General features: G+C 40.8%; 1 protein-coding gene across 15 annotated transcripts in view; it reads right to left on the bottom strand.

The window, feature by feature from the left end:
- The window catches only part of LOC141126887 (synaptotagmin-like protein 2), a 129,575-nt gene that overhangs the window by 41,986 nt on the left and 61,770 nt on the right, over positions 1-25,819 (bottom strand). For 6 of the 15 annotated variants that reach the window (XM_073612927.1, XM_073612932.1, XM_073612929.1 and 3 more), the window contains 5 exons: positions 21,380-24,406; positions 11,987-12,034; positions 6,921-7,019; positions 3,171-3,209; positions 578-651 (listed from right to left, as the gene is read on the bottom strand). In XM_073612927.1, coding sequence (XP_073469028.1) covers positions 578-651; positions 3,171-3,209; positions 6,921-7,019; positions 11,987-12,034; positions 21,380-24,406 — 3,287 coding nt within the window. Of the gene's footprint in view, positions 1-577; positions 652-3,170; positions 3,210-6,920; positions 7,020-7,702; positions 11,648-11,986; positions 12,035-21,379; positions 24,407-25,819 lie in introns of those variants that run through there. The other 9 variants (XM_073612937.1, XM_073612935.1, XM_073612939.1 and 6 more) reach the window with 5 other exon arrangements.

The following is a 25,819-nucleotide window of genomic DNA, read 5'->3' on the forward strand; positions in this document are numbered from 1 at the left end:
ATGCTTGGACTAAAGCCTAGTACCAACTAGTAGTGTCGTTCAACCCAGCAGGGCTGAGCGAACAAAAAACGGACAGCTCTGAAGGAGCTGCTGTAATAAGCATGTGATGTTAGCACAGCAGGAGAGATCGCTGTACTATTGTGTTCTGACAGCGGGACAGCTCCCCCACCAGAACACTCCAGTCAGTGCTCTCAGTCATTGGCTGAAAGCGCTGATCGAGAGCCAGTCAGCAGACCTTTTTTGGTTATGCTCCATCAACAGAAGCCAGCTTCTGTTTGACAGACTGCAGTACACACAGGCCGAATGTTGCCTGGTCTCTATTGAACTGGCCAATGCCGCCTGACATTCGGGCCCCCGTTACACGATAAACCATTAGTGGTGCTATTATATACTGTTCAAGTTGTATGGGGTCAGGCACCAATGTAGTTTTGGATCACAACTTTTGAATACTAGAAAATTATTAAGGGCTTTTAACACGAATGAGCACGTAATGCACATTTAAACAGGCATTAATTATATTTTGGAAGCGCAAGAGAAAAAAAAAAAAAAAAAAAAAGTAAAAACAATGCACACTTACGTCATCATTAATGAAAGCCGGCACAGATTGGCTCAGTCGTTTTAGTTTTTCAGGATTTTGTGGAAAGGAGTTCACTGTAGGAGCCAAATGCAGAACGTTATTCTTGACGAGACCGAAATTTTACATGGAAAAGATCTTGCATATGTTATGTGATCAATGTACATATGGACTTCTCTTACTGGACCTCATTTATCTGTGTCTAAAAGAGAATGGTTCTTGCTGGCTACAACAACCAGCGTCTTCTCTCATGCTGAAGTTGCTTTACTAAAAGGCAAAGTTGGCTGTTCACTTTGCAAAGGAATTTGCCCCAAAGCCTGGTGATGGATTTGAAGCTCTATTGACATCCATCCAATCACGTGCAAAAAAAAAAAAAAAAAAGAAAACTGGGAAACGTCACTGTATATGCCTTTTTGCCTTTAGTAAATCAACCCCTTTGTATCAGGAGAAGAACAAAAGCACTTTTCATTCTTGCTGTTAAAGCCCAGATCAAGTAGTAGAAACAGGTATGCAGTCGGACCCACTTTGTACTAATGATCTCCATGTTAACAGTGTTTTCTTTACTTTCCGGTTACACCAGTTGTCCAGGGTGTATAAATACGACTGTGCAGTCCAAAAGGCGCCAGAGTTTAGACTCAGTAATCAGCAGTCAGTAACAGAATTTGTCCAACACTCCTCCCTTCACATTTTCTGCAATACAAGTCTCTGAGAGACCACTTGTGCTAGGGGGTGTGGCTATTACTCAGCTCTGCTAGCATAGACTGCTGGAATGTGTGGGCAGGAATCAATTTCTTGGAGGAAAAAAAAAAAGGGGGGAAAAGGCAACTTTTTCATACTCACCAAGGTGGATGCAGCATTGGTCCAATGCTGCAGCTGTCTCTGCCGACTCTACAATGAGAACTGAGCAATGAAAGACTGCCGATTGCTCAGTTCTCTGGTCTGCTCAGAGCACTGTCCCTCCAGTGCTCACTGGGCTACGGAGAAGGCTTATAAGCAGCTGGCTCAGGCTCTCAGCAGCACGTTGAGGCAGAACCAGCTTGCAGTCAGGTATCTGGGTGAATTCCGACATTGTCGGGATCCCTGTAGAGTCTGGATCGGCTCTGACGTCAGCCAGCAGCGAGCTTTGGCCTGCTGTTGGCTGAATCTAGATAACAGGTGTGCAGAACTGAGTGCACTCCTGTGACCCACAGGAGAGGTATGGCCAAAAGAGCTTTGGAAACATGTCTCCTTTAAAGGTTTTTAAACCTTTTATAAAACTTTGTTTTTTTTTCACAAACATTTAAACACTGGCGTCAGAGCATAATGAGTTTCCTCACCAGAAGCTTTTAACCTTTAGGCTCCATGCACACTGGAGCTCAAAAAAGCCTTTTCTGGATGCCAGATTGCTGGCAGAAAACGCTGGTCTTTTAGCAGCGTTTCGTACTAGAGTTTATGGGCTTTTTTTAGCGTTTATGGGCGTTTTTAATAAAAGTACACAGAGGACACTCCAAAAATCCCACAATGCATTCCCAAACACCCACAATGCATTGAAAAAAAATAGAACACCGAACGCTAATTAACGCGTGTTTTTGTGGTCAGATAAACAGCACTTTGAACGCGATTTTATGGCATTCAGAGAACAGTCCATGAACTCCACTGCTGATAAAAGCTAAAAAACATCCATGTGTGTATGGACACATAGGATAACAGAGTGTAGTTTATGGACTGTTAAAAAAATAAATAAATAAACGCCCAAACTCCAAAAAAACGGCATTTTATGAGCTCCAGTGTGCATGGAGCCTTAGACTGTCTCTCTTGAACTGAAAAAAAATAGTGCGTGTCTCACTAGACTAGGAAAGCAAGGCGATTTCTCTAAGGCTGTGCATAGATAGGGCTTTTTTTTTTTGGATCAGCCAGCAGGCGGATCGAGAAAAAAAAAAAAGTGGAGGACTCCCACTTTGTTATTGTATTCCGACAGTGGGAGTCCTCCATTGTCAAAATGCACTGATTAGCACTGCAGCCATAGATTGTATGAAAATTTTCCAAAAAGCCCATTTGATAGAAGAGCGGGAGACAGATGGATTGAAGTTTGGCCGGTCCCTGCTGACCTGGATGGAGGTTTGGCTGGGATTGCATTTTAAGAGCCCTTGCACACTGGGGCGGGGGGCGGCGTCGGCGGTAAAACGCCGCTATTATTAGCGGCGTTTTACCGTCGGTATGCGGCCGCTAGCGGGGCGGTTTTACCCCCCGCTAGCGGCCGAGAAAGGGTTAAATACCACCGCAAAGCACCTCTGCAGAGGCGCTTTGCCGGCGGTATAGCCGCGCCATCCCATTGATTTCAATGGGCAGGAGCGGTAAAGGAGCGGTATACACACCGCTCCTTCACCGCTCCGAAGATGCTGCTGGCAGGACTTTTTTTACCGTCCTGCCAGCGCATCGCTCCAGTGTGCAAGCCCTCGGGGCTTGCACACTGGAATACAAGCAGCGGCACTTTCGGGGCGGTTTGCAGGCGCTATTATTAGCGCAATAGCGCCTGCAAACCGCCCCAGTGTGCAAGGGCTCTAATTTATATTTCATTGAAGAACAGCAGAAAACACACATGCAAGTGATTAGGTACCTGGAATATCTTCTGTTGGACTGCTTGAATTTAATTGATCTGTCCAGGAAAGAGCATAGGAGTAAGACAAAAACCACAACACAATCATAGAAGAACTCCAGGCAAACAGTTGAATATACAACTGAAATACAGGTATGTAGTTTTCTCTGCCAATGGATTTGCGCTCCCAAACTTGTGATTTACCCTCACATGATACACAGCCAGGTAGGTGACAACACTGAGTCTGAAATTCAGCTGCCCGTGTCACCTCTTCCCCTTCAGGCTGCTCATAGGATAAAGAATAAGCATAATCTTTTCTGTCCAATGAGCACAAGGGAGATCCGCTAAGTAGTAAAGTAACCTTACTGGCTGTACACAGTACCAGGAGGTGTATAATGTCAAAGCTAGTTGTAAAGAATCCTTTGGCAGGCAAGAGAGTGAATGTATGTGTATTTCAACTGTATTTAGCCGTTTCCGTAGAATTCCATTTCAACCCAAAACTGCATGTAAAGAAAATGTTGGATTAATTTAGAAGGAATGGACATAGACACGTTAGCACATATCCACAGCCTAACACCAGACACAACTACCACATTATACAATTAGGAGTTACAAAAAAGAAAAAAAAGAAAAAAAAAAAAAAGTGAACTTTGGTGAGAAACATTAAAATGTCACAAATATGCATGAAAATAAATTTTAAAAGTTCTGTGCGGGAAGGGAAGATTATAACCAAACGCAACCCCGGGCAAACTGCTAAATAAATGCACAGGTGAAATACGCATATAGGGGCAGATTATGTACATGGTTCTACCGCACGAAAAAGCCAGGTTGGAGACTTGATTTTTCTTTACTGCAGTTAAGCAATACCTTCAGGTCACCTCCCTGCCCTCATCTTATAATTGGACAGTGAGGGCACAGGCCCAGGTTAAAAAGCAGGTAGTATACGCATTACATTAAAAGTATATTTTCAATTAAAAAAAAAAATGCAGTTAATAACTGCCTGAAAATAAAACAAAAAAATAACCAAAATTTAAAACAAAAACACACCAACCACTGATCCTTTAGCATCCCCGTCTTGGCAGGACAGGGAGAGAGTAAAGTTTACAAGGAACCCTATAAGTCAGGGCTGTGTCCTGCTCTCTGCTACTGGTTGGTGGACCTTAAGGAAGGCTATGCTGTCTACCCTTGACCATGAGGCGATGTATTCATACATATTTGTGATCATTAAAATGGCTTAATGTTTAAGTGACGACGTGATGACACAATAATAGATTTTCCTTGGCGACTGGAAAAACAACTTACATATTTTCTCTTTAGATGGCTTTCTTCAAATGTGCAATCCAAACTATTAGGATGTACAAACTTACCTGGCCAACTGCTACAATAATAAGCCGGGGATATAAAGGGTTATATTACAAGGTAAACAATTTTTAGCAGCTACAGAATTGTTGTACTTTGGGAGTTTCTCTTGGTAGAAGAATATGAGCAAGGTACACTTTACAAGGGTTGCTTTAGAAGAGCCAGAGTTTCCACCAAAGGTCAAAATACCTTCCTAATTGTATGCACCAAAATGCTAATTGATATACTTACTGCACTTCTTCACCATAAGGAATAGAAGGATACATACATCCCCAACAGAGAAAAACTGATCTCACATATTTTCAGTCTGTGGGAAAACGGATCTCACATTTTCATTATATATATCTATCTCTCAACAGGTTTGTTTACTTAAAACCATTCCAAGCACACACTAGGCAGCTAATTAATCTATAAATGACACAGTCAATCAGGCGTTATAATATTTTAGGAGATTCATTTTTGTTTGGCTGCTAGTGTTTAGAGCAAAGCACCGAAAACCATTGCTCCCAGCCATGTGTGTTCATATACCAAAATGCTTTCAACATCAGTGGCATGGATTTCTGAACTGGGTAAACACTGGAGTGGTTACCAATGACAATCACAATCCTTTAGTTCTTTTGAAGAATGAAACCCGAAAGACTACAACTGCCTTGCATTTGGTTCAGTTTGCTAAATTTTTCATAGATCAGCCTTGTTGAAAGGGAAGCAGTGGAGCTGGCACATGGGGTTCAGCTATCCACATCCAGGACCTGATACATCTCAAAGACATTTGGTTAGGAACAAAATCAGCCATACACACCGATGCCTAAAGCAATATAACAAATCTGAGCTTTTTCCAAGTAATTGCAGGTCAAGCATATCTGTAATCCAGGTTAGAGCTGGACCAGTGGGACACGAGGCCAAGTTGCTGCCCCTGTCAAGTTATACAGCTGCAGCCCGAATTTGGCACCACAAACGGAGTTCAACTGAACCATATGTGATACTTTAGAATGCTTAACAAAAAGCAATATAAATACAAATGGATTGACTCAACCGAAAAATTCTCATGTATAGTGAAGATACATTCAATGTGTGGTTTAACTGAACCCAGTTTGTAGTGGCAGCTATGGCTCATACTCATCCAGAAATGTAACACAACATTATGAAGAGTTAAGCTGCAATGCATGCTTATGTAAATAAACAATTCTTCACATTAACACCGCATACCTCACAACAAGAAACAAGAGAAGACAAAAAGTTGTTTAGGACAGCCATGCATTTCAAAAATTGGCAATACAGACATTTTCTCAGCGACTGTGTATATGACCTCTACATAATAAAACCTTCAGTCTAAGACTCAACCTTCCCATCTGTGCAAACCAGAGTCTCCCTTTTACAAGTCCTACAGTGGCAGTCAGTTGTATACATCATTCTCTAGGACAGGGGTTGTTAGCAGCGATATGGGGGGGCTCAATGATGAGGGAATGGGTTCCCAAATTGCTGAGCCTAAAACTAGAGTGGAGACATTAACTTGCTGAGTCCAATGACATGCGAGTACTACGGGTCAGCAACTGGACCTGGATTCCTTGTTTTGAGTGCACAGTAAACAGCAGCAAAACAGGTTGTAGCCATCTCACCCATTTGTGGTGTGCAGTTTTTATATAAAATATATTTATGATATGGGATTTTCTTTTGGATTATTTCTGATCTAATAATTTGTAAATTAAAACCAAGCAATTGCCATCTTTTGAATTCACACCCAATAGGACTAGAGATGAGGATTTTGACGGGGAAATAAAGGACATACTGGACAATCCTTTGGCGATCAGTAAAACTTAAAGTTAAGAACCCCAGATCTTGGGTATGGTGGCACTTGGGGACCAAAGGCAAAGATTGATCTTGCTTCCCAATAGGGTTTTTGACCCAAGAGGGGATCAAAGCTATACCAACATCCGCCTCTTTTATGTGAATCCAGTTTGGATAGATTTCCATTTTAGTCAGCATTTTAAACACACCAGTAACAAACCTTTTAAGGCAATTAAAAAGTACTTGGTGGAACCACAGAAACTACAGACACAAGTTACACATGACAAAGCTTAAACATGGCCATTTGCATTGAATGTACTGTAGTACAACTGAGAAAATGTCTTATGCTCATATAATACATTTTAACATGCATAATGTTTTATTTTAGTCATAAGGGATGGGACCAGAGCCTTTGTCATCTACAGCCCAAAAAGTGATGAGTGACTGAGGATTTACGATAAATGCTTAGAGCAAATGCCTCTGGTACCATCAAAATACGTAGTGCCAGGTCATCCAGGGGACTCCTGGTCTTCTACGGAGGGTTAGTGTTATGGAGCAGAGGGTGCTTAAAGCATGTTAGCTAGTTTAGTATGGCCTTAAGAGGTAGCAGACATGCTACATCCTCACTTGTACTTGTGGGGGACACCTCCTGTACAGCTTTGAAATTGAGCATTTTAGCTTCGCTCCTTTTCAGTGCACGCAATATGGGGTTAGATTCGTCCATACCTGTCATAAAACAAAGCAGGTGAGCACCGTACAAAAACGTAAACAGGTAAAACACACTCAGGATGCTCATGGTATCTGCAATGAGGACCAGTTATAAAGAGTACTGAAAAAAAAAATAAGTGGTCTTGCCCCAGCAGGAAGGCAGTTTTCACATTTTTAAATTTTCAAAACTGTAGGAAACAAATGAGACATTTACTTTCATGCAATGAACAACACCACTATTTCGTGAAAAAAAACTCTTCATAAATGAAACCTCACCATAGCTAGAAGCAAAACCAATTAAAGACACTTAAAGAGGTCTCCACCTTCAGACAACTTTAATTTGCTAGTTTGTGGCATTACCCATATACCCTGTTGCATCGCTAGTCTTTTGGGAGGTGGAGGCTAATTGTAAAGCTAATAGATACATTAGCTATACATTATACAGGAAACAATTAATGCAATGTGAATTACTAAGGGTCCTTAGAATTTAAAATTACCTGTTAAAAAAAAAAAAAAACACACCACCACAAATGACAAAAAAACCCACAAAAACAAACAACTTGTCTGAAGGCAGAAAAGAACTGCAAACTACATTTTGTTAAAATAAATAAATAAATAAGAAGTTTAAATTTCCAAAAATAGCATTAATGATGCAATAAATACTGTAGAGCTAGGCTGTAAGAATTAAGACAAGAACCTACATCCATCTTTGTCGAAATCAGAAGCAACATATCCGCCAAGCTCAAAATCCATACTTTTGGACATTTCTCTTCGATATGGAACTTCAAGATATAGCTCCAGTGTACTTTTATGCAAAGAGTTGCTCCTTTCTTTCATGGATGAACTCTGCCGCATATCTGTGAAAGGTGAATCTGTCTTGGAAGGAGATTCTTGGATTGTTTCATATTGGAGAGATTGTACATTTTCTTCCACTGAAGTTTCTTTTCCTTTAGGGGACATTTCAGAAACTGTGCCTTCTGCCACAATGTGTTCACTAAATCTGGGCTGCGATTCTTCTGAAGTCACATGATTAGAAGGCACATTTTTCATGAATGGCTCTTCCTCATCATTCACATCCTCTTTTTGATCTTTTTCTGAGCTTTTAGCATGGTATATTTTTGTCGGCGCCGAAGCCTTCCCAATTGTTTCTCCAATTTCCTGTTCTAAAATATCCAGAGCATGAGAAACAGAGGTTACACTTTCACGCATCACTAAATCTTGTTTAGCTGGCAATGCCTGAAGAGAGCCTGAAACTGGTTTGGTTGCAGGTAAATCTCTAGACTCCTCATACAATTTTTTTAGTCCTTCATCAAAGTAATTAAATGGCGCTCTGGGCACAACTTTTGGCATGTCAATCCTCTCTTCGATTTCTTTTTTACACTCTTGTTTTTCTGCTGGAGTAAGGTCACACTCTCTTGTGATGGAAGTCCCAGTTTCTTCATCAAGATTAACACTGTGTTTACCTGTGGCTTCATTACCAACATTCACCTTGGTTGATGAGAGATTTATTACAATAGGCTGTTGGAATGATGAACTTCTTTGATCATTGCTTTTAATCTTGTTTGAAGAAACTGTCAAAACTTTGCTAAAGTTCTCTTCAGGACTTTGTGTGTTCATAAATTCATTCTGGCTTAGTTTAACTTCTGAAACAGGTGACACCTCCAACAATTCATTATATAGTTTTTGCAGTCCCCTATCAAAGTCAGCAGAATGCTTTGGTGGTGGAATTAGAGTTCTTTCAACTGTCTCATTAACTTGTTCACCATTATCAACTTGTGCCTTGTCATTTTTTAAATTATCCCTCCCATTACAGTTTTTTAGAAAATGAAAAGCCTCAGCACCTACAGAAGAATCATCATCTAACCCGATTTGTTTCACAAGAGGCTGCCTTCGCTCACTCTCTTTATGAGGCATTCCTTCCCCATTTGTATTAACTGTCAGGTTTTGATTTTCTACATCCCTATTTGCCATTTCATCATTCTTCGGATTATACTCAAAATTACCTGAGGTGGTCCCTTCCAATGATTTATCAGAAAACTCATCCCTCAACTTTTGCAACCTCAGACTAAATTCATTCACCTTTTCTGGTCTTTGGGCAGATTTAACTACAACTTCAGAAACTTCTTTTTTATGGTCAGAGACTTCAAATGGGGATTTTGACTTGGTCTGAGTCTCAGATACTGAAGTAAATTCTATTGGGTTGCAGTCTTGAAAGACAGAAACATTTTCCTGCACTTCTACAGAATTCCTTAAACTATTATCACTACTTTTTTGCCTAGTAAATGTACTCAAAAGAGGAGTCTTATTTTTATGATTATATACATCTTTAACTGGCTGAACCTGATGAGTGTCTGGTGTGTCTTCTCGAATATCCTCTAAACTTTGGGATTCTAGCTTAGATTTTATCTTGGCTACAAATGATTCCTTGCTTAAATCAGGATTAGACCTAAACTGCCTGTTTTTAGTATCCGAGAGTGCCCTATCATTTGGGTTAGCCTTATGGTCTACATTCCAGAAGCTTCTTAAGTTCTGAAATGTGGTTGATTTTTTTCTGTCTTTTAGATTGTCATTACTACTTTCACTTAGGGACACACTTCTACCTGGAGGATTTTTACCAGTACTGGTGTTCTGTTCATTTTCAAAAAAAGAATGGAACGTATGTCTCTTTTTGAATTTTGATCTAGATTCTGCTAGAGCCGACACTTCATCTGCATCCAAACTGCCATTTTTTACCAAAGAACAATCTGGCTGCTTAGCATTTAGCACTTCTTTATTTTTCTCATTTTCCCAAAATGACTTTAGTTGATCAACAGGCAACAATGCATTCTCTTCCTCCTCTTCCACCGTTACCCTTTTAAAAGTCACAAGGCTTGGGCTGCTCCGATCATCACTCTCAATTGAACTGCTCTGTGGAGTAATGGATATCTCACTTGGACCTAGCATTTGTTTGCTGCTGCTCAGAAAAGTCTTAGCTCCAGGCAGGGCTGACTTGTCACCTTCCCAAAGCTGTTTTATATCACTAACTTTTCGATGAACATTAAACTTTACAGTGTCATGACTTGGAGGAACTTCTAATATTTTTATATATTCTATGTTCTCAGGCCGTGAACCATCTAGTGGTCTATTCTCAGTATCCATATTGAGAGTTTCTGCCTCAACCACTCTTTGAATCGGAGGTTCCTCCTTCAATAAGTCAGATTCCTTTTCACCCTTTAACTCTTCCTCACCCTTATCAAACACCTCTTTTCTTACTTCCTTAAGCTGTGGATCAGTTTGCATATAGTCTGCTGCTTGGTTAGACATTTTGTCAGCTCCACCTTTACTTTTCCCCAAGTCCAAGGGATTTTCAACAGGATTAATTTTTGCAGGAGGAACAGATTCTTCTTCCATTACATGGACTGGTGTAAGCAAATCAACATTTTCAGTTTCTGACAGATCATGATCAGTGCTGTCTGTACTGCTTAACAACAACCTCGGCTTTCTAACCTCAGGAATTTCTTGATTGGGGGAGACTGGTTTGCCAGATCCACCTCCACTCGTATCATATGCCAGACAATTATCAGATTCTGGATTTAAATTAATCAGCCTTGGTGGAGAGATATTTTCCTTGCTGGTTTTTGTCAAGAGTTCATCATTCTTTATACCAGACTGGTCATCATCAGTATCTGTGCTGCTTAATGATAGCCTTGGCTTCTTAACTTTAGAAATTTCCTGACTGGGTAAAGAGGTTTTGCCAGATCCACCTCCACTTGTACCATATTCCAGACAATTATCAGCTTCTAGATTTAAATTAATCAGCCTTGGTGGAGAGATATTTTTCTTGCTGGTTTGTGTCAAGAGTTCATCATTCTTTATACCAGACTGGTCATCATCAGTATCTGTGCTGCTTAATGATAGCCTTGGCTTCTTAACTTTAGAAATCTGACTGGGTGAAGAGGTTTTGCCAGATCCACCTCCACTAGTACCAAATTCCAGACAATTATCAGCTTCTAAATTTGAATTCATCACTCTTGGTGGGAAGGCATTTTCTATGCTGTTGGCTTGTGTCAAGGGTTCACCATCCTTTATAGCTAACTGGTCATCATTGGTATCTGTGCTGCTTAACAGCCTTGGCTCCTTAATTTCAGAAACTTCCTGACTGGGTGAGCACGTCTTGCCAGATCCACTGCCACTCTTACCAAATTCCAAGCAATTTCCAGCTTCTAAATTTGAATTATTCACTCTTGGTGGGGAGGCATTTTCTATGCCGTTGGCTTGTGTCAAGAGTTCATCATTCTTTATATCGGATTGGTCATTATTGGTATCCGTGCTGCTTAAAGATGATCTTGAATGAGGTTTCTCAACCATTTCAGGTATCCGATGATTAGACATGAACTCAGTAGCTACAGGTATTCGGTTCTGCTTTAATGTAACTTTGGATACCTCAGTACCTGGACCCTCCTTGCCCACTTCAGAAATATCCAGGTATTTTGCTTCTTGACATTGTCCATTATCTTGCATAGTATTTGCTTCTTGATTCGATATTTTGCCAGATCCACCCCCCCTGTTACCATATTGTAAAGGACTTCCATTTTCAGAACTGAACTTTATTAGCCCAGATGGAACACCATTATCTTCTACAAGACTGACTGTTGCAGGGAGTTCACTTTGTGTACCTAAAATGGACAAGTTTGACTTTTGTTTCCCAGCAGTATTAGGACTCTCCAGATAAGATGTCGGTTCAGATAAAGTTTTGAAGTCATTTTCATTGGGTCCAGATTCCTTTTTATTCCCACCTGTCTGAATAAGTATTTTTGAAGAAGTCCCTTTTGATGGCTGTAGCATACCTACAGGAGACAGGGAGTTGTCCCCTATCTCAGAACTTCTGCTAAACCAATCTAGAACTTTACTTATGGATTCATCTTGTGCCTTCATGACCATAAACTCATATTTATCATTTTTAGATGACGACGTATCACTTGGGCTCTCTGATAGTGCTGGCTTACCTGGCTTTGAGTTTGAAACTTCAGGAGATCCAACCTCTGGCTTCTTATCTGTAACAAAAGAAACTCCTTTCTATAACTGTGCATGGGGGAAACATTACATTTAAAGTGTTGACTTGGGGTCTAACTTGGTGATTAAAGCATTTCTAACGCTAGCATGTCCTATTGGGTCTGCAGAACAGGAAGCATATGGTAAACCAAGGACATGTTTCTAAGCATTTCTCACAGGACAGCAACAATGATCAGAAGCAAACTTGCAATGTATTGATAATGTCTATTTTTGGAACAAAAATGATTCCTTCTATAAATGATGTTCTACTATATAATAGATCATGCATTGAAAGCATGTTGTGCATTGACCACTAAAAGCTTTGATTGTACAGTAAAGATGTGCACTAGCCAGTGATGTGCAATAGTGGTTAGCTAAGCAAAAGTAGGATACAATTAAATAAGGCATTCTGAATTGAGTATATCCTACAGCAGCATCTTTCATTATGCCTGAATAAAAATCTTTAATCTGACAGCTATAAATCAAAATTAGTTAGACTTGTCATAAGAAAAACAAAGATGTTTTCAGTACAGACCTCTCCTTTTAAAAGATCTTCTCTGGAAGCATTACTGACTCTGCTTTCTTTAGGTGACCTACAGCCAGACAGAGGGGCAAAAGACAGATGTCTTGATTGAGGCAAAAGGGGGAAACCACTTTAGGAGTAAGGTCTTTCCAGAGCAAAGACACCCCCCCCCCCCCCCTCATCCTTTTGCAGGATAAGCTACCAGTCCAGAAACTTTCCCCACAGAGGTAAGGACAAGGAATATCACATTTTGTAGAGAAAGAAATGTCACTAATGTGTTAAAATGGCTGTTTCAGGATTCAAAACACATGGATTCCCAGGGAAATGAACAGGGGGAGCTACATAGGAGAATACCCGTTTAAGGGTTTTAATAAAGGAACATGGGACCAATAGTTTATGAAACTAGGCAGAAAGAACAGAAACCTGACCGTGAACATGCTGAAATTCAAAACACTAGTCCAGCCCCAGCTGCAGGAAGGAGAAGATTCATCCCAGAGTAGATCCTAGGGTGGAAACGCTGAAACTCACATCACGTAAAATATATCTTCCAAGTCCCAAGGTAGACATTGCCGGAAGTAGACAAGTTTTTAGCATCATAAAAATGGACAATTCAGAGACGCCGCCGTCTCCCAGAGCCTGGACTTAAAAAACAGTGATGCCACTAAAGCCAGTGACCATGAAGCAAGATGGTAAAAGGTCATTGAGACAGAACACTTAGAAAATCTGGTAGAGCCTACAGAGCATCCACTAACAGTCTTACCAGGTTGGAGTACCACATCTGTCTGGGCCAATCCAGAATAATAAGGATCACTGGAATGCCCTCCATCTTGCAAAGCAGAAAAGGAAAAAAAGGTTCAGAAGTGTATTGATCCCATGGAGCCACCACAGCATCAAGCCCAATGCCTCCCACACAGGTCCTGGAATACCTCCAGGTGAAGGGCCCACACCTCTGGGTCCAGATGTTGCCAGCTGAGGAAGTCCGTCTGCCAATTGTCTACATCTGAGATGTTAAAGGCAGACAAGTCTGGGACGAGAACTGCCATTGACCGGATCATATCTACCCTCTCTTGTTGCAGCAAGACTTTTTTTCCCCCCGATTGTCGATGTACGCCACTGTCATGGTGCTGTCTGACTCTGTCCTGATCAGATGACCACCCAGCAGATGGTTCAGAGATGCACAGACAGCCAAACTGCCCCAGGATGCTGATCAGAAGGTAAGACTTCAACAACAAAGTCCCCTACACTGACAGACCCAGTATTCCTCCTCAGCCCAACAAGCTGGCATCCATTGTGAGGCTCTTTGAAAAAGACAAGAATGAAGGGCCTTGCCAAATCCAGAGCTTGATTCCTGGACCACCAAGGCAGTGACAAATTTGTCTACAGTGCCAACTGAATAGGTCTGTCCAGGGACTGGACTGACTTGCCCAACATTGACAGAATGTTGTGTTGTACAGATCTGGAGTAAAAACTGGGCAAACAGGGCTACTCCAAAGGAAGTTATCATCAGACCCAGGTGTAAAATTAAAATGGATATACCGTGCTGTCTCTTTGGGTTGTAAGGTATCAGCCGCCACAGCAAAAGATCAGTTTGCACAGTGAAAAATAGGTAAGTGAAATGTGCAGTGCCAACATGCTGTCTTTAAAGTGAACCAACACAGAGTATTTAGACAAGGTGCACAATGTAGATGAACACCTTGAATAAGAGAAAACATTTAAAGCGTATACAAAAGTGAATGTATAAGATGTCTTATTAGATGAAATGCGTCAGTGCGGGCTCTGCTGCCACCGCGGGCTCTGCTGCCACTGCGTCACAATCCATATTTTATATCAAGCGATTTATCTTCACAAATGTGAGTATTCCTTTTTACATAATATCTTTTTGCTGAAATGGAATTACACTATGTGGTCTCTCTACTCTTCTTTCTATAAACCATACGAGAGAGATCACTCATCCAGTCCCCGGTCATTACCCCTTCATAGGGTCATTCGTTAGAAGTATTGTTGTGAGGGACCACAGGAGCTTATATCCCCAACCAGGTCGTGTATGTTGATGCTGGTTCCCCTTGGTGTATTACACCACAAGCTCAATTGACTCATTAGGTGTATGCCTGTTTGGGTTCAATCCTTCTGGTAAGCCTCATACCTATTGGTGGCAAATCTTGTCTACAAACATTTTATATTTCAAGTCACTATGTCACCATGTTCATTCATTTATGGACTTTGAACCATTTCACTTTCTGGACTTTTGCATCATTTGTTTTCTATTTTTCACATGATTGTTTTGTATATGTTAGAGATATGTTAATTTAATACATACATTGAATGTTAGGTCTTCTCATGTTCTCTCAATAATTTATATGAGCCTTTTTTTATATCTTTTTTATAGTGTACATTCACTTTTGTATACGCTTAAAAAGTTCATTTTCTCTTATTCAAGGTGTTCATCTAGATTGTGCACCTTGTCTAAATACTGTCTTAGTTCACTTTAAGGACAGCATATTAGTACTGCACATTTCACTTACCCATCATCAGACCCAGGCCTGTTTTGTGAAAAGTGAGTCAGATGGACTCTTGGACTGGGGAGCTCGAACCTGAAATTTAAAGAGTCTGAAGTTCCTGCTGTGGGTAAAACACTCTGTCCTTTGCCATGTCCATGAATGCCCCTTAGGATTTGGGAACTGAACAGTGTAGAGTATCTCCCCTGAAAACATTCCACCATAGGAACTTGGGCAACAGCAACCTGATCCAGAAGTCCCAAGAAAGCTCTGTGGAGATCTGCTAAAGTGTAGTGACACAGGAAAGTTTTAATTAAAACACAGGGCAAAAAACAGCCATTGGAAACCCCCTCCTGCACTAAAGTCTGAAATGAGAGCTGTCCAAAAAGTTGGAAAACGCACCTCCACTTTGAACGCCTATGCAGAGTAAGGCTTGTGAGAATTTGGTGCACTTTGAGCCCCAGACCCAGACCCTGTGCATGGACCAGGAACTGCTGGGGGGGGGGTCGGTCTGGACATGGATGCTGCAGGAGTGTAAAAAACAAATAGGACTTTTCTTGACACTGACTGACAGCAGGAGTGCAGCCTTTTCAGTCTATCTTTATGGCTTCATCCACTGAAAGGATGGGTGCTCTTGCCACCAGTAGCATCCTTGAGAATAGTACCTGAGAGTAGAGCCGAAGAGATTTGCCCCCACAAAGAGCAAGCAAAGCAGACGCTTTTTAGGCAAGTTCCACAGTACATTAACCAAATTGAAGGAACCAGCCACACCTGAAAGAGTGAAGAAAGGCTCCAAAGATGGGTCGGCTGCATCAGTGGGCACCAGAGCAGTTTGTGTAAGCTTGGGGCACACGCTACAGCAGGACTTTTCCTTCTGTATCCTGAAGGCATGTTGTGACCACAGGGCGGTTAGGCAATGTAAGGCTCAGGGTACAAGCAAAACCCAAACAGATGGTAGCCAATAAGGGTTGTATGGCCAGAGGTCACCACATTCATTGTCAGCAGGCAGCAGAAATGGACTGAAGATCTAAACTTCTGGGTCTCTGACTTTGAATGGCAGGAAAGAGCACAGAGCATGCGACACAACCCAGTGGAAGATACCAGCACTCAGTCCTACAGCATTAACACCTTCCACAGTGGAAAACCAGAATTTTAAAGGGGCCCAGAACCAAAGTAAATTAGGTTGTTCACAGGTTATTTCCAGACCAGTGCCGCAATATCCAGTCCAGTAGGGTTCAGATGTGCCACTGCAAAAGCTAGGTTGAGAATAGATGTGCCAGATAACTGCTTCAAAGGGGACCAGCTCTAGCAGTAATACATAAAGAAAAAAAAAAAAAAAAAGGATTGATTAAAAAAATAAAAGTCCTAAAAGAAAGAAATGGTGCAAGTATAAATAGAACAGGTAAGGTCTTTTACACAGCAAAGCTGATAAAAAGACGTGAAGCTATTAAGAAAATAAGGCATGCTGGCCCACAGTTTGTTTGCCAGTGTTCAATCCCCTAGAACGTGGCAGTATGACCCAAAAGTTAAACTCCCCCCCCCCCCCCCAAAAAAAAAAAAAAACCCACAAACACAAAAACCCCACAAAGTTCCTAGAAAAATGAAAGCAGTTTTGCTCTTGGGAGTTTGCCTGTTCATAAAAGGAATTACAACAGTTAGAGTATAAACAACCAATAGGAAGACATTAATTCAGGAAAAAGCCATCTCAACCCTATGCATTTTATCCCTCTAAATTAGCTACAACTTAATATGGCGACATGTTAAAAAGTGCATCTTAAAGTATAACTAAAAAGGCAAAACTTTTTTCTTTAGGTTTTGGAAAGGGATTAGAACACCTGTCAGTTTTTATTGCTGCCTGTGCCCCTGTTAGGGAGATTCACCCCCTTGGTTTGTCCTGTTTATCGTCATCATTGAAAAGCAAAAGAAAATTCCAAATTTTGGGTTGTCCCCAGAAAGTAATAAAGGGGAAATCTTCCAATGGGGCCACTAGTCCTGGTGACCTGGGGGGCTCCAAGGGATTCCCGTAAATTTGCAGGGATTTCCTCCCACTTCCTATTCGGCTATGGGACAGGAAGAAAGGAATAATCTCTGAAATGGGACACAGGTGGTGGAAAAAAAAAATCTGATGGGTGTTAAAAGCCTCCCTTGCTCTAGCCAAAACGAAAAAAAAAAAGTTTTTGCCTAGAGTTTCACTTTAACTTGGGGGGGGGGTAAGGACTTTTATCTCTACAGAAAAGCACTTCTATTGTACACCAATAGATCATCTTGCGCCGACCAAAGAAGGTGGCTGAAGATGCTAAGCCTTGAAGATGACGCCACCTAGGGAGTCTGCAGACCTTGCATCACTCAAGCAAAACAGTTTTGTTTCATTAAAAAAAAAAATCTTGTTTTGAATGGAACCTCAACAAAAATGATCAAATACGGGATCTCTGGATTAACACTAAATTCAAAAGTGTGACCCAAGTTCATTTTATAACATTGGTGCACATTTAAGTGCATGAATAGTTAATTTTGTTTTAAAAGTTTTGGATAAAGTAGAGAAAAGCTGAAACCTATGCAAGTTTTTTTGCCCTCTGAAACCTCTGCAAAATTCCCCCTCCTGCCCCGGAGACCTAACAGAAGTTAGAGGAAATTACACACAGCGAGGAGAATTAACGTTATTACACCACTTGTACCTACAGGTAAGCCTATAATAAGGCTTATCTGTAGGTACTGTGAATATCTCCTAAACTTGCACAGTTTGGGAGATATTCAGAGTGCATGCAGCCAATGACATCACCAGCGCATGCGCGCCGAAGATCCGGCTTACAGAGTGACGTCATCAAGCCCTCGGCCATTCATGTAGCTGGAAGCCGCGAACCCAGAAGGAAGACCGGGGGAAGAGGTCAGCCCTCTCAGCGGTGACATCGCGGCACTGGTCAACTTCGTTCCAAGTTAAGTTTCTCTTAATCTACTAGTATGCGATGCATACTAGCAGATATTGCCTTGTAAGGAATTTATTTTTTTTATTTTTATTTTTTTAACCACCTGCAGTTTACTACTGCTTTAAACATTTGTCTCCAGATCAGATGTCCTCACCTCACCTGTTCACATCTTGACAATCACCAGTACATAATTGAGGGGGTAACAGCAATAAATACTTGAAAAAAAAAAAAGTTCTAATCCTTCCCTACATCCCTACAATTTTTGCTTAGCGGTACACTTTAAATTACACATTATGTCTCAGGCTGGCTACAGGTACATCATGTCTGGGCAAGGCATTCTGTAGATACCAAGGTAAGGAGCAAGGATGCAGCTTGACCAGGCCAACACAGATTTGCTTCTGTAGTTAATGCCGCCAGAAAAGAACAGAAAGGCACGAACTGTAGAGTGGACTTTAAGTACTTAAAGTGATATTAAAGGCTTTTTTTTTTTTTTTTTTTTTTAATGTTAAATCATAAATAAAAGTTACGTTATACTTACCTGCTCTGTGTAATGGCTTTGCACAGAGCAGCCCAGATCCTCCTCTTTTCGGCTCCCTCTTCGGCGCTCCTGGCTCTTCCCTCCTGCCGAGTGCCCCCCACAGCAAGCAGCTTGTTATGGAGGCACCCGAGACCATTCAAACACTGAGCCAAGGCTCAGCCCTGCCCCCCTCTCATTGGCTCACTGACTGATTGACAGCAGAGGGAGCCAATGGCTTCGCTGCTGTCTCAGCCAATGAGAAGGGACCGTCCTGGACAGCCAAATCTCTCGTTAAACATCGCTGGCTAGTGACAAGGCTCAGTTAAGTATTATCGGGGCTGCTGCACACTGAAGGCTCATCTTAATGCATCGAATGCATTAAGATAAAAAAAAAAACCTTCTGCCTTTAGAACCACTTTAGATAAAATGCAAGCTTTTAATCTAATGTTTTATCTTGTGAGGGACAGAGTGACGCAATGCTAAAGTTTATGATTTTCCATTTCTACATTTTAAAGTTTACGTATACTGAAACTTTTTAGTTTTGAATTGAGTAGCAAAGGGTTAGGTTCCAAATTCGTTTATTTCTGTCCCTGTCCTGTTTGTATCCCTGACCATACACTCTGGATTGCCTGCTATGTGAGCTGCTATCTTTCCCCTCTTTCTTCATACCATCAATCCAGCTGTGCACCTGGGTCGCGAGGATAATCTAGATAGAAAATGGATGTAGAGGAAATGCATATGATGCTGAATTGCAAAGAAGACTTCATTAATTTGGGTCACAGTTTTAAAGGAAACCAACACTTCTCCAAAATGCGTTAGTTAAATACGGCTAAACTAAGAATACCCCACAATTCCAAGGTGCAAATGGATAAACATACAGTGAGCTACAGCCTAAAACCACATAAACACTATTCCTACAAAAGGTGGAGGGGCTTAAATGTTACCCTAGCATGCTTTGGAATAATGTTTTAGTGATATTTTTGTACTCCTCAGTGGAGATATTTATATATATATATATATATATATATATATATATATATATATATATATATATATATATATATATATATATATATATATATATATATATCTCTATCTATATATTTATATTATGAGGTCAAATTCAGGTACATAAACTGCTTACATAAAAATATAATTGATGCATCATTGAATACAAAGCTACATTAACCCCTTACCGCCTGTAGGACATCATATGAAGTTCTGGACTTGAAGTGGAGATATCTGGATGATGCCGCTACAGGCATCATCTAAAGATATCTTTGTCTTCAGCCAGCAATTCCCTGTCTTGTACAAGCCATCCTAGCAGCTCATCAGCCGCTGGATGCCACCCCCTCCCACCACCGAACGGTGCATTCCCTGTGCGATCGGGAGCCGGTGATCCAATCAGTCAGTGGCCTGGGTTACCATAGAGCTGGCCGGGGACCGTATGGCCCCCGGCCAGCTGTATGATCTCAGGAGGCCGGAAGTAGCATCATTCATAACGTTACATTTGGCTCTGGCTGATGTAAACACTTTCCTCTAGAAAGCAGAGATCAATTTTTATTTATTTATTTTTTGTGGATCTCATGCTTTCCAGGGTAGAGGAGATATCTGGGGTCTTATTGACCCTAGATGTCTCCATAAAGAGGACCTGCATACCTTATTCCTACTACAAAGGATGATCACATTTCTTGTAATAGGAATAAAATGGATTTTAAAAACAAACAGGGACAGTAAAAATTTCTAAAGCGCCCTGTCCCCTCCTGTTTGCACGCAGAAGCGAATGCATGCGTAGGTTGCGCCTGCATATGTAAACGGCGTTTGCACTACACGAGGCATCGCTGCAAAGGTTCTAACAAGAGCAATAATTCTAACGCTAGACTTCCTCTAACTCTAAACTGGTAACCTGTAAAACTGTTTAAAGCGTAGTCTATGGAGATTTTTAAGTACCGTAGTTTGTTGCCATTCCATGAGTGTGCAATTTTAAAGCATTACATGTTTGCTGCTGAAAACGGGTCACAGGAGTGCAACATGAACTGCTTTAAAGCATTGCACCTGTGATCAATATAGACAGAATGCAATGCAAAGGCTACTGCTGACGCTTTCTGCAACCATTTGTCTGTACCAAGGTATGACGCTTCTGTTACAGGGCTGCAGAAAATGAATGAGGGCAGAGATTTTTCCACACTTGATTTCTATTAAAAAAAAAATAAGTCCCTCTGCATTGGTGGCAGACAGGAGCCACAGTGCTGCAATTGCAGCCACCTATGCCATGCCAATTTCAAATTTTACAGGAGCTGGCGAGGGAGAACAACCCTAGGCTTCTGAAAAAAAAAGAAAAAAAAAAAAGAAAATTTGAGGTGGAGAAACTCTGAACTTGCTTTTACACCCTAAATATGGTCAGATGGGTGGCATTAGCCTAGAATATTGGGCTTTTATATCTCTCTTGCTTTCAACACATGGAACTAAAGTTACAAAGTGTTGAATTACAGGGAAATTAAACTAGCATTTGTTTTTGGCATAAAAAAATAATTAAAAAAACACCCACACATCCTAGCACACACACTCAGATTTCTTTAGTCTTTTGCAACCTCAGCTAAACTGTCTTTAGCAATTCCTTAACTGACCATTGTAATTAACTAGTCTGTTTTGCAACTATTCATCTCAACAGGTGGCTAACTAATGCATCAAATCACAGAATATAAGAAAAAAAAAAAAAAAAAAAAGAGCCCTGATAGATAAGTGATAACTTGTCAAGGGGATAACTTGAAACGTCTAATAGTTTAATGAATGAATGCATTTAGGCCTATCTCAAACAACCATAATAATTTATTACCGTTCTGCATAAAATTATGTGAAACAATTAAAATTAAAAAAAAAATTCTCACATGGCAGATTTCCATTTCCCGTGTATGAGCCAGAGAGTTCAGGAGAGTGGGGATAATTTGCCAGCTCTTCATAGTGAGAATAGTCATGTGATTTAGGATCATGAATGCCTTGAGGTGTATTCCATGAAGAATAAACTTCCTTAGCCTTCCCACTCCCACTGAAGTTTTCAATTGATGGCATCGATTCGATGCTTGAGTACACCCTTTTGGAAATTACTACTTCTCGGTTTGGAAACTGGGAAACTTTAACCGTGTCATCCAAGAGATCTTCAGGGTCTTCAGGAATCTTGGCTTGTTCCTCCAATCGCATTAAGCGGCTGTGAAAGTCTACACTGCTTTGAGATTCAACTAGGTTTTTTTCTATTGGTTGTTCCTCGGAAACTGAAAGCTTTCCTTGTCCATCAAATGTGTCTAGCCGAGTTGGAGACATCCATTTTAACCCATACGAGGACACCTTTGGTGGTTGCTCCAGGTCATCCACGCTTTTCCCATCATTACTTAAGTATGGATAATTTATATCAGAATGATTCCCCGAGTTGGTCTGCAAAGCCAGTTTACTTTCCGGCTTCTCAAACTCAACCCCTTGATTGACGCCAGCAACATATTCATCAGACTGGTGTTCAATGGCCTCAAGCTCCAGCTTTCTCAAAGCAATACTGAGATCTTCATTATCTTTTTTACTTGGTACTGTGCTCTTTTCTATAGTTTCTTCCATGTAACTGGGAACTTCAGTACTAGATTCTTTACTAGATGCATAGCTACGCTGAGGTTGGAATTTTACAGAGTGATCTGTAGGTGTCTCAAACGCATCATCATTGGTAGAGCTGGAATGTTCAAAGCCAATTTTAAAGGATGATTTCACAGGAGTAACTGTATTTTGTGTTATTTCTTCTTTAGGTATTTCACCTTGATCTTTCATTTCAAAATCTGGAAGAGGAGGTTGTTTAGAGGCTTCAATTTCTAGTTTTTTCAGAGCAAAGATAAAATCCTGTTGATCTCGACTCTTGGGTACTGCTGACTTCTCTATTATTTCCTCTACCTGATCTGTAGATTTCTCAAGCTCATTAGTAGCATTGGCTGAGCTAACATGTTCAAAGCCCATTTTAAATGATGATTTCACAGGAGTAACTGTATTTTGTGTTATTTCTTCTTTAGGTATCTCACCTTGACCTTTCATTTCAAAATCTGGAAGAGGAGGTTGTTTAGAGGCTTCAATTTCTAGTTTTTTCAGAGCAAAGATAAAATCCTGTTGATCTCGACTCTTGGGTACTGCTGACTTCTCTATTATTTCCTCTACCTGATCTGTAGATTTCTCAAGCTCATTAGTAGCATTGGCTGAGCTAACATGTTCAAAGCCCATTTTAAATGATGATTTCACAGGAGTAACTGTATTTTGTGTTATTTCTTCTTTAGGTATCTCACCTTGACCTTTCACTTCAAAATCTGGAAGAGGAGGTTGTTTAGAGGCTTCAATTTCTAGTTTTTTCAGAGCAAAGATAAAATCCTGTTGATCTAGACTCTTGGGTACTGCTGACTTCTCTATTATTTCCTCTGTCTCACTTTCCTCTTTGGGCAGGCTTAATTCTTTATCTGAAATACCATTATTGAGCGTCTCAAAACCAATTCTAGAATCCCTGGGTGACCTTTCTGGAGCCACTGTTTTACCCATAATTTCATCATAAGGTTTATTCTTTGGTTCCACACTGAGCGTTTCTTTTGCAGGGGAAGGTTTGTTACTCATCTGTACAACCCGGCTATAAAAACCTCTGTCTGTCATTTTAAGATCTGTAGTAGGAGCTCTCCTTTCCATGTAATTTTGTGAAATAGGAGAAAATGTTATGGTGGTTTGCTTGCGGTACCCCAAGTCAGGATCCCCCTGCGACACCATTTGAATTTCATCTGTCTTGGATTTTTCAGTTTCTGTTATCTTAGGTCCTTCCAAAGCCTCTTCTCTGCCTTTTTGAAGAGTGTTTGTAAAATCAGATTTTTTAGGTATTGCTGACTTTTGGACATGCTCTACAATGTCCTTCCCAGAAGATAACTGATCTTCATTTTGATCCATCTGACCATCAACATAAACAGTCGGTGTTTGTGCTAACCACGAAGCTACTTTCTGAGAAGTCTGCTCCTCTTCTGAAAGGTTGTCCGGTGTGTTCGGGAGTATGACTTGATCTGCTGGTATCTCTGAGCTTCTTCGTCTAATATCAGATCTAGTGGGCTTATTTTTGCTTGAGACATGCATGAGGATTTTATCTGGTGATGTAACTGTTGTTTCTCTGGGCAGATTTTTCTCCTCTACATTCCAGAAATGCTTTAAGCTCTGAAACTGGGAAGGGTTTGACATCTGTTCCCTTGGCATTTCATTTATTCTCTCTTTCAAAGACATCACGTTAAAAGGTAATGATCTGGGCAAGTCTTGTCTGCCTTTATTTTTATGCAGCAAAGAATCTAGCTGACCACTAGTTTTAGAAGGTTCTGACACATTTTGGACTAAGTTAGCAGTTAATCCAAGTGGCTTACGTTCAGCACCATACCTATTTTGGAGAACTATAGACTTATATTCTGTCTCCTTGCTATTTTCTTTAAAGGCAGTTTTAGAAGTAGGTGGATTTTCTGAGTAGGTTTTACCAAATGAGTCTTTAGCCTTAACGTCGCTTTTCTGCTCTTCGGTCAATTCAGGAGAAGGCAGTCTTGGTTCTTGGTTCTTCAACTTAAAAGGTTGTCTCCAGAGTGCAACAGATTCAACAGGATCATCGCCGTCTTGGGTAATAGCCACTGGCTTATTTACTATGCTACTGGGTGAGGTTTTGGAAATTCTGTCCCTTTCTGGAGTCAGATCTTCTTCACTGGAAAGGCTGCAGCTTTCTTTGTGCTTCTTACTAGGATAGTTGGACTCAAATGTTACTTTTCCTCCTCCACTAAAGCTTTTTCCAAACTCCAGCGGCTTCTCATTTAGGTAAATATTTTGAGTCTTCCCTCTTTGGCCATGAAACCTTGGCTCCATGAGGGCATCGTCCATATCAAAGTCTGTGGGAAAACCAAGATTAACTGTATTTCTAGATGCTACAGTTGCAACACAGCTAAAATAAGCATACTGAGCATTCCATTACAGAGGTGCAACTAGAGATTTATACATCTCGGCCACAGAGTTTACCCTAATCCCCTTCCATCCCACAAAATAAAAACCCAGACCATGACTAAATTTTTTTTAACCCATTTTCGGCATGCCAATCATCTTAACATGCTAGATTTCCCAAAAATGCAATTTTGGGTAAAATACAGCAATTGTAGGTGGATTCAATTTTTCATTTATAACACCTCAGAGGCATTTTAAAGTATTTTTTGAGTCCCTCAAGTAAAACTGCATCTTATTCCGTCTCTGTGCCGAGAGCAGCTATACTTGCTGCTGTATCCTAGTTACACCTCTGTGCATCTATACCAATTAAACATTGAGAATCACACAGACATTGATGTTCTGCCTTCACATTAGCTCATGGTGTCCAAACAGTTAGAATATGCTTGCAAGGGAGAGTGCAGAGTGAAGAAATAATCAGTGTGCTGCCTCCCCGTCACAGTCCAGTAGCAAGTTAGGGATACTGGTTAATGCCAGAAAAAAAAAAAATAGATCAGCAACCTGACTGTGCTCTCTGCCTAAATCACACAAGTGGCTGAACAGAAATACAAACCCTTTGGCAGATTGTATCAGTTGGAATACCTATGCATCAACTGCCCTATCTTTAAAAGGATAGCTGTCATGTCCAAGATACAGGGGCTTCCACTGTGGATACTGCTTCCCGAAATGCTAGCCGATTGGCTGTTGCCCTGACCTAGGTTTTATCAAGAATTTTCCTTGCCACGTGTTTGAAACTTATAGCAGCTTTTACATAGACTAATTAATTGAAGACAGTAAATGGATAATTAAAAAAAAAAAAAAAAAAAAAAAAAAAAACAACAATCCACTTAAAAATGGGACATTAGGAATGCAGATCTAGAGGTGGTGGTCTAAATTTTGTGTTGATAACTATTGCATCCGATTACCTTCTAGAATATTTGTAGGATGCCTTTGAACATTTACTCATTAAAAAAGGCTTCCCCAACTACAACTTGTTGATGTTGAAGTAGAAGTTCATCCCAACACTAATCTCTAATTCTACAGGCATCCACGATCTAATACCAACCTATCTAGCCCTGTAAAGAAGAAATCGCTATACATACCTTTTTTGAAGCGGCTCCGGTGCAGTCTCCAGCAGCATAAGCTCTACAGAGGGGACAGCCGACAAGGGAAGTGACAACAAGCCGACAAGGGAAGTGACAACACCCACAGCATTACTATGGGGCTTCCGTTGTCGGCGGCCTCCTCCGTACCCTCCTTCACAGCGAAGCTGACGCTAACAGCTCAGCGTGGGACCGGACTGGACCGGCTTCAATAAAGTTATGTAT

This window comes from Aquarana catesbeiana, linkage group LG02, assembly GCF_042186555.1.
Source record: "Aquarana catesbeiana isolate 2022-GZ linkage group LG02, ASM4218655v1, whole genome shotgun sequence".
NCBI classification, from domain to species: domain Eukaryota; kingdom Metazoa; phylum Chordata; class Amphibia; order Anura; family Ranidae; genus Aquarana; species Aquarana catesbeiana.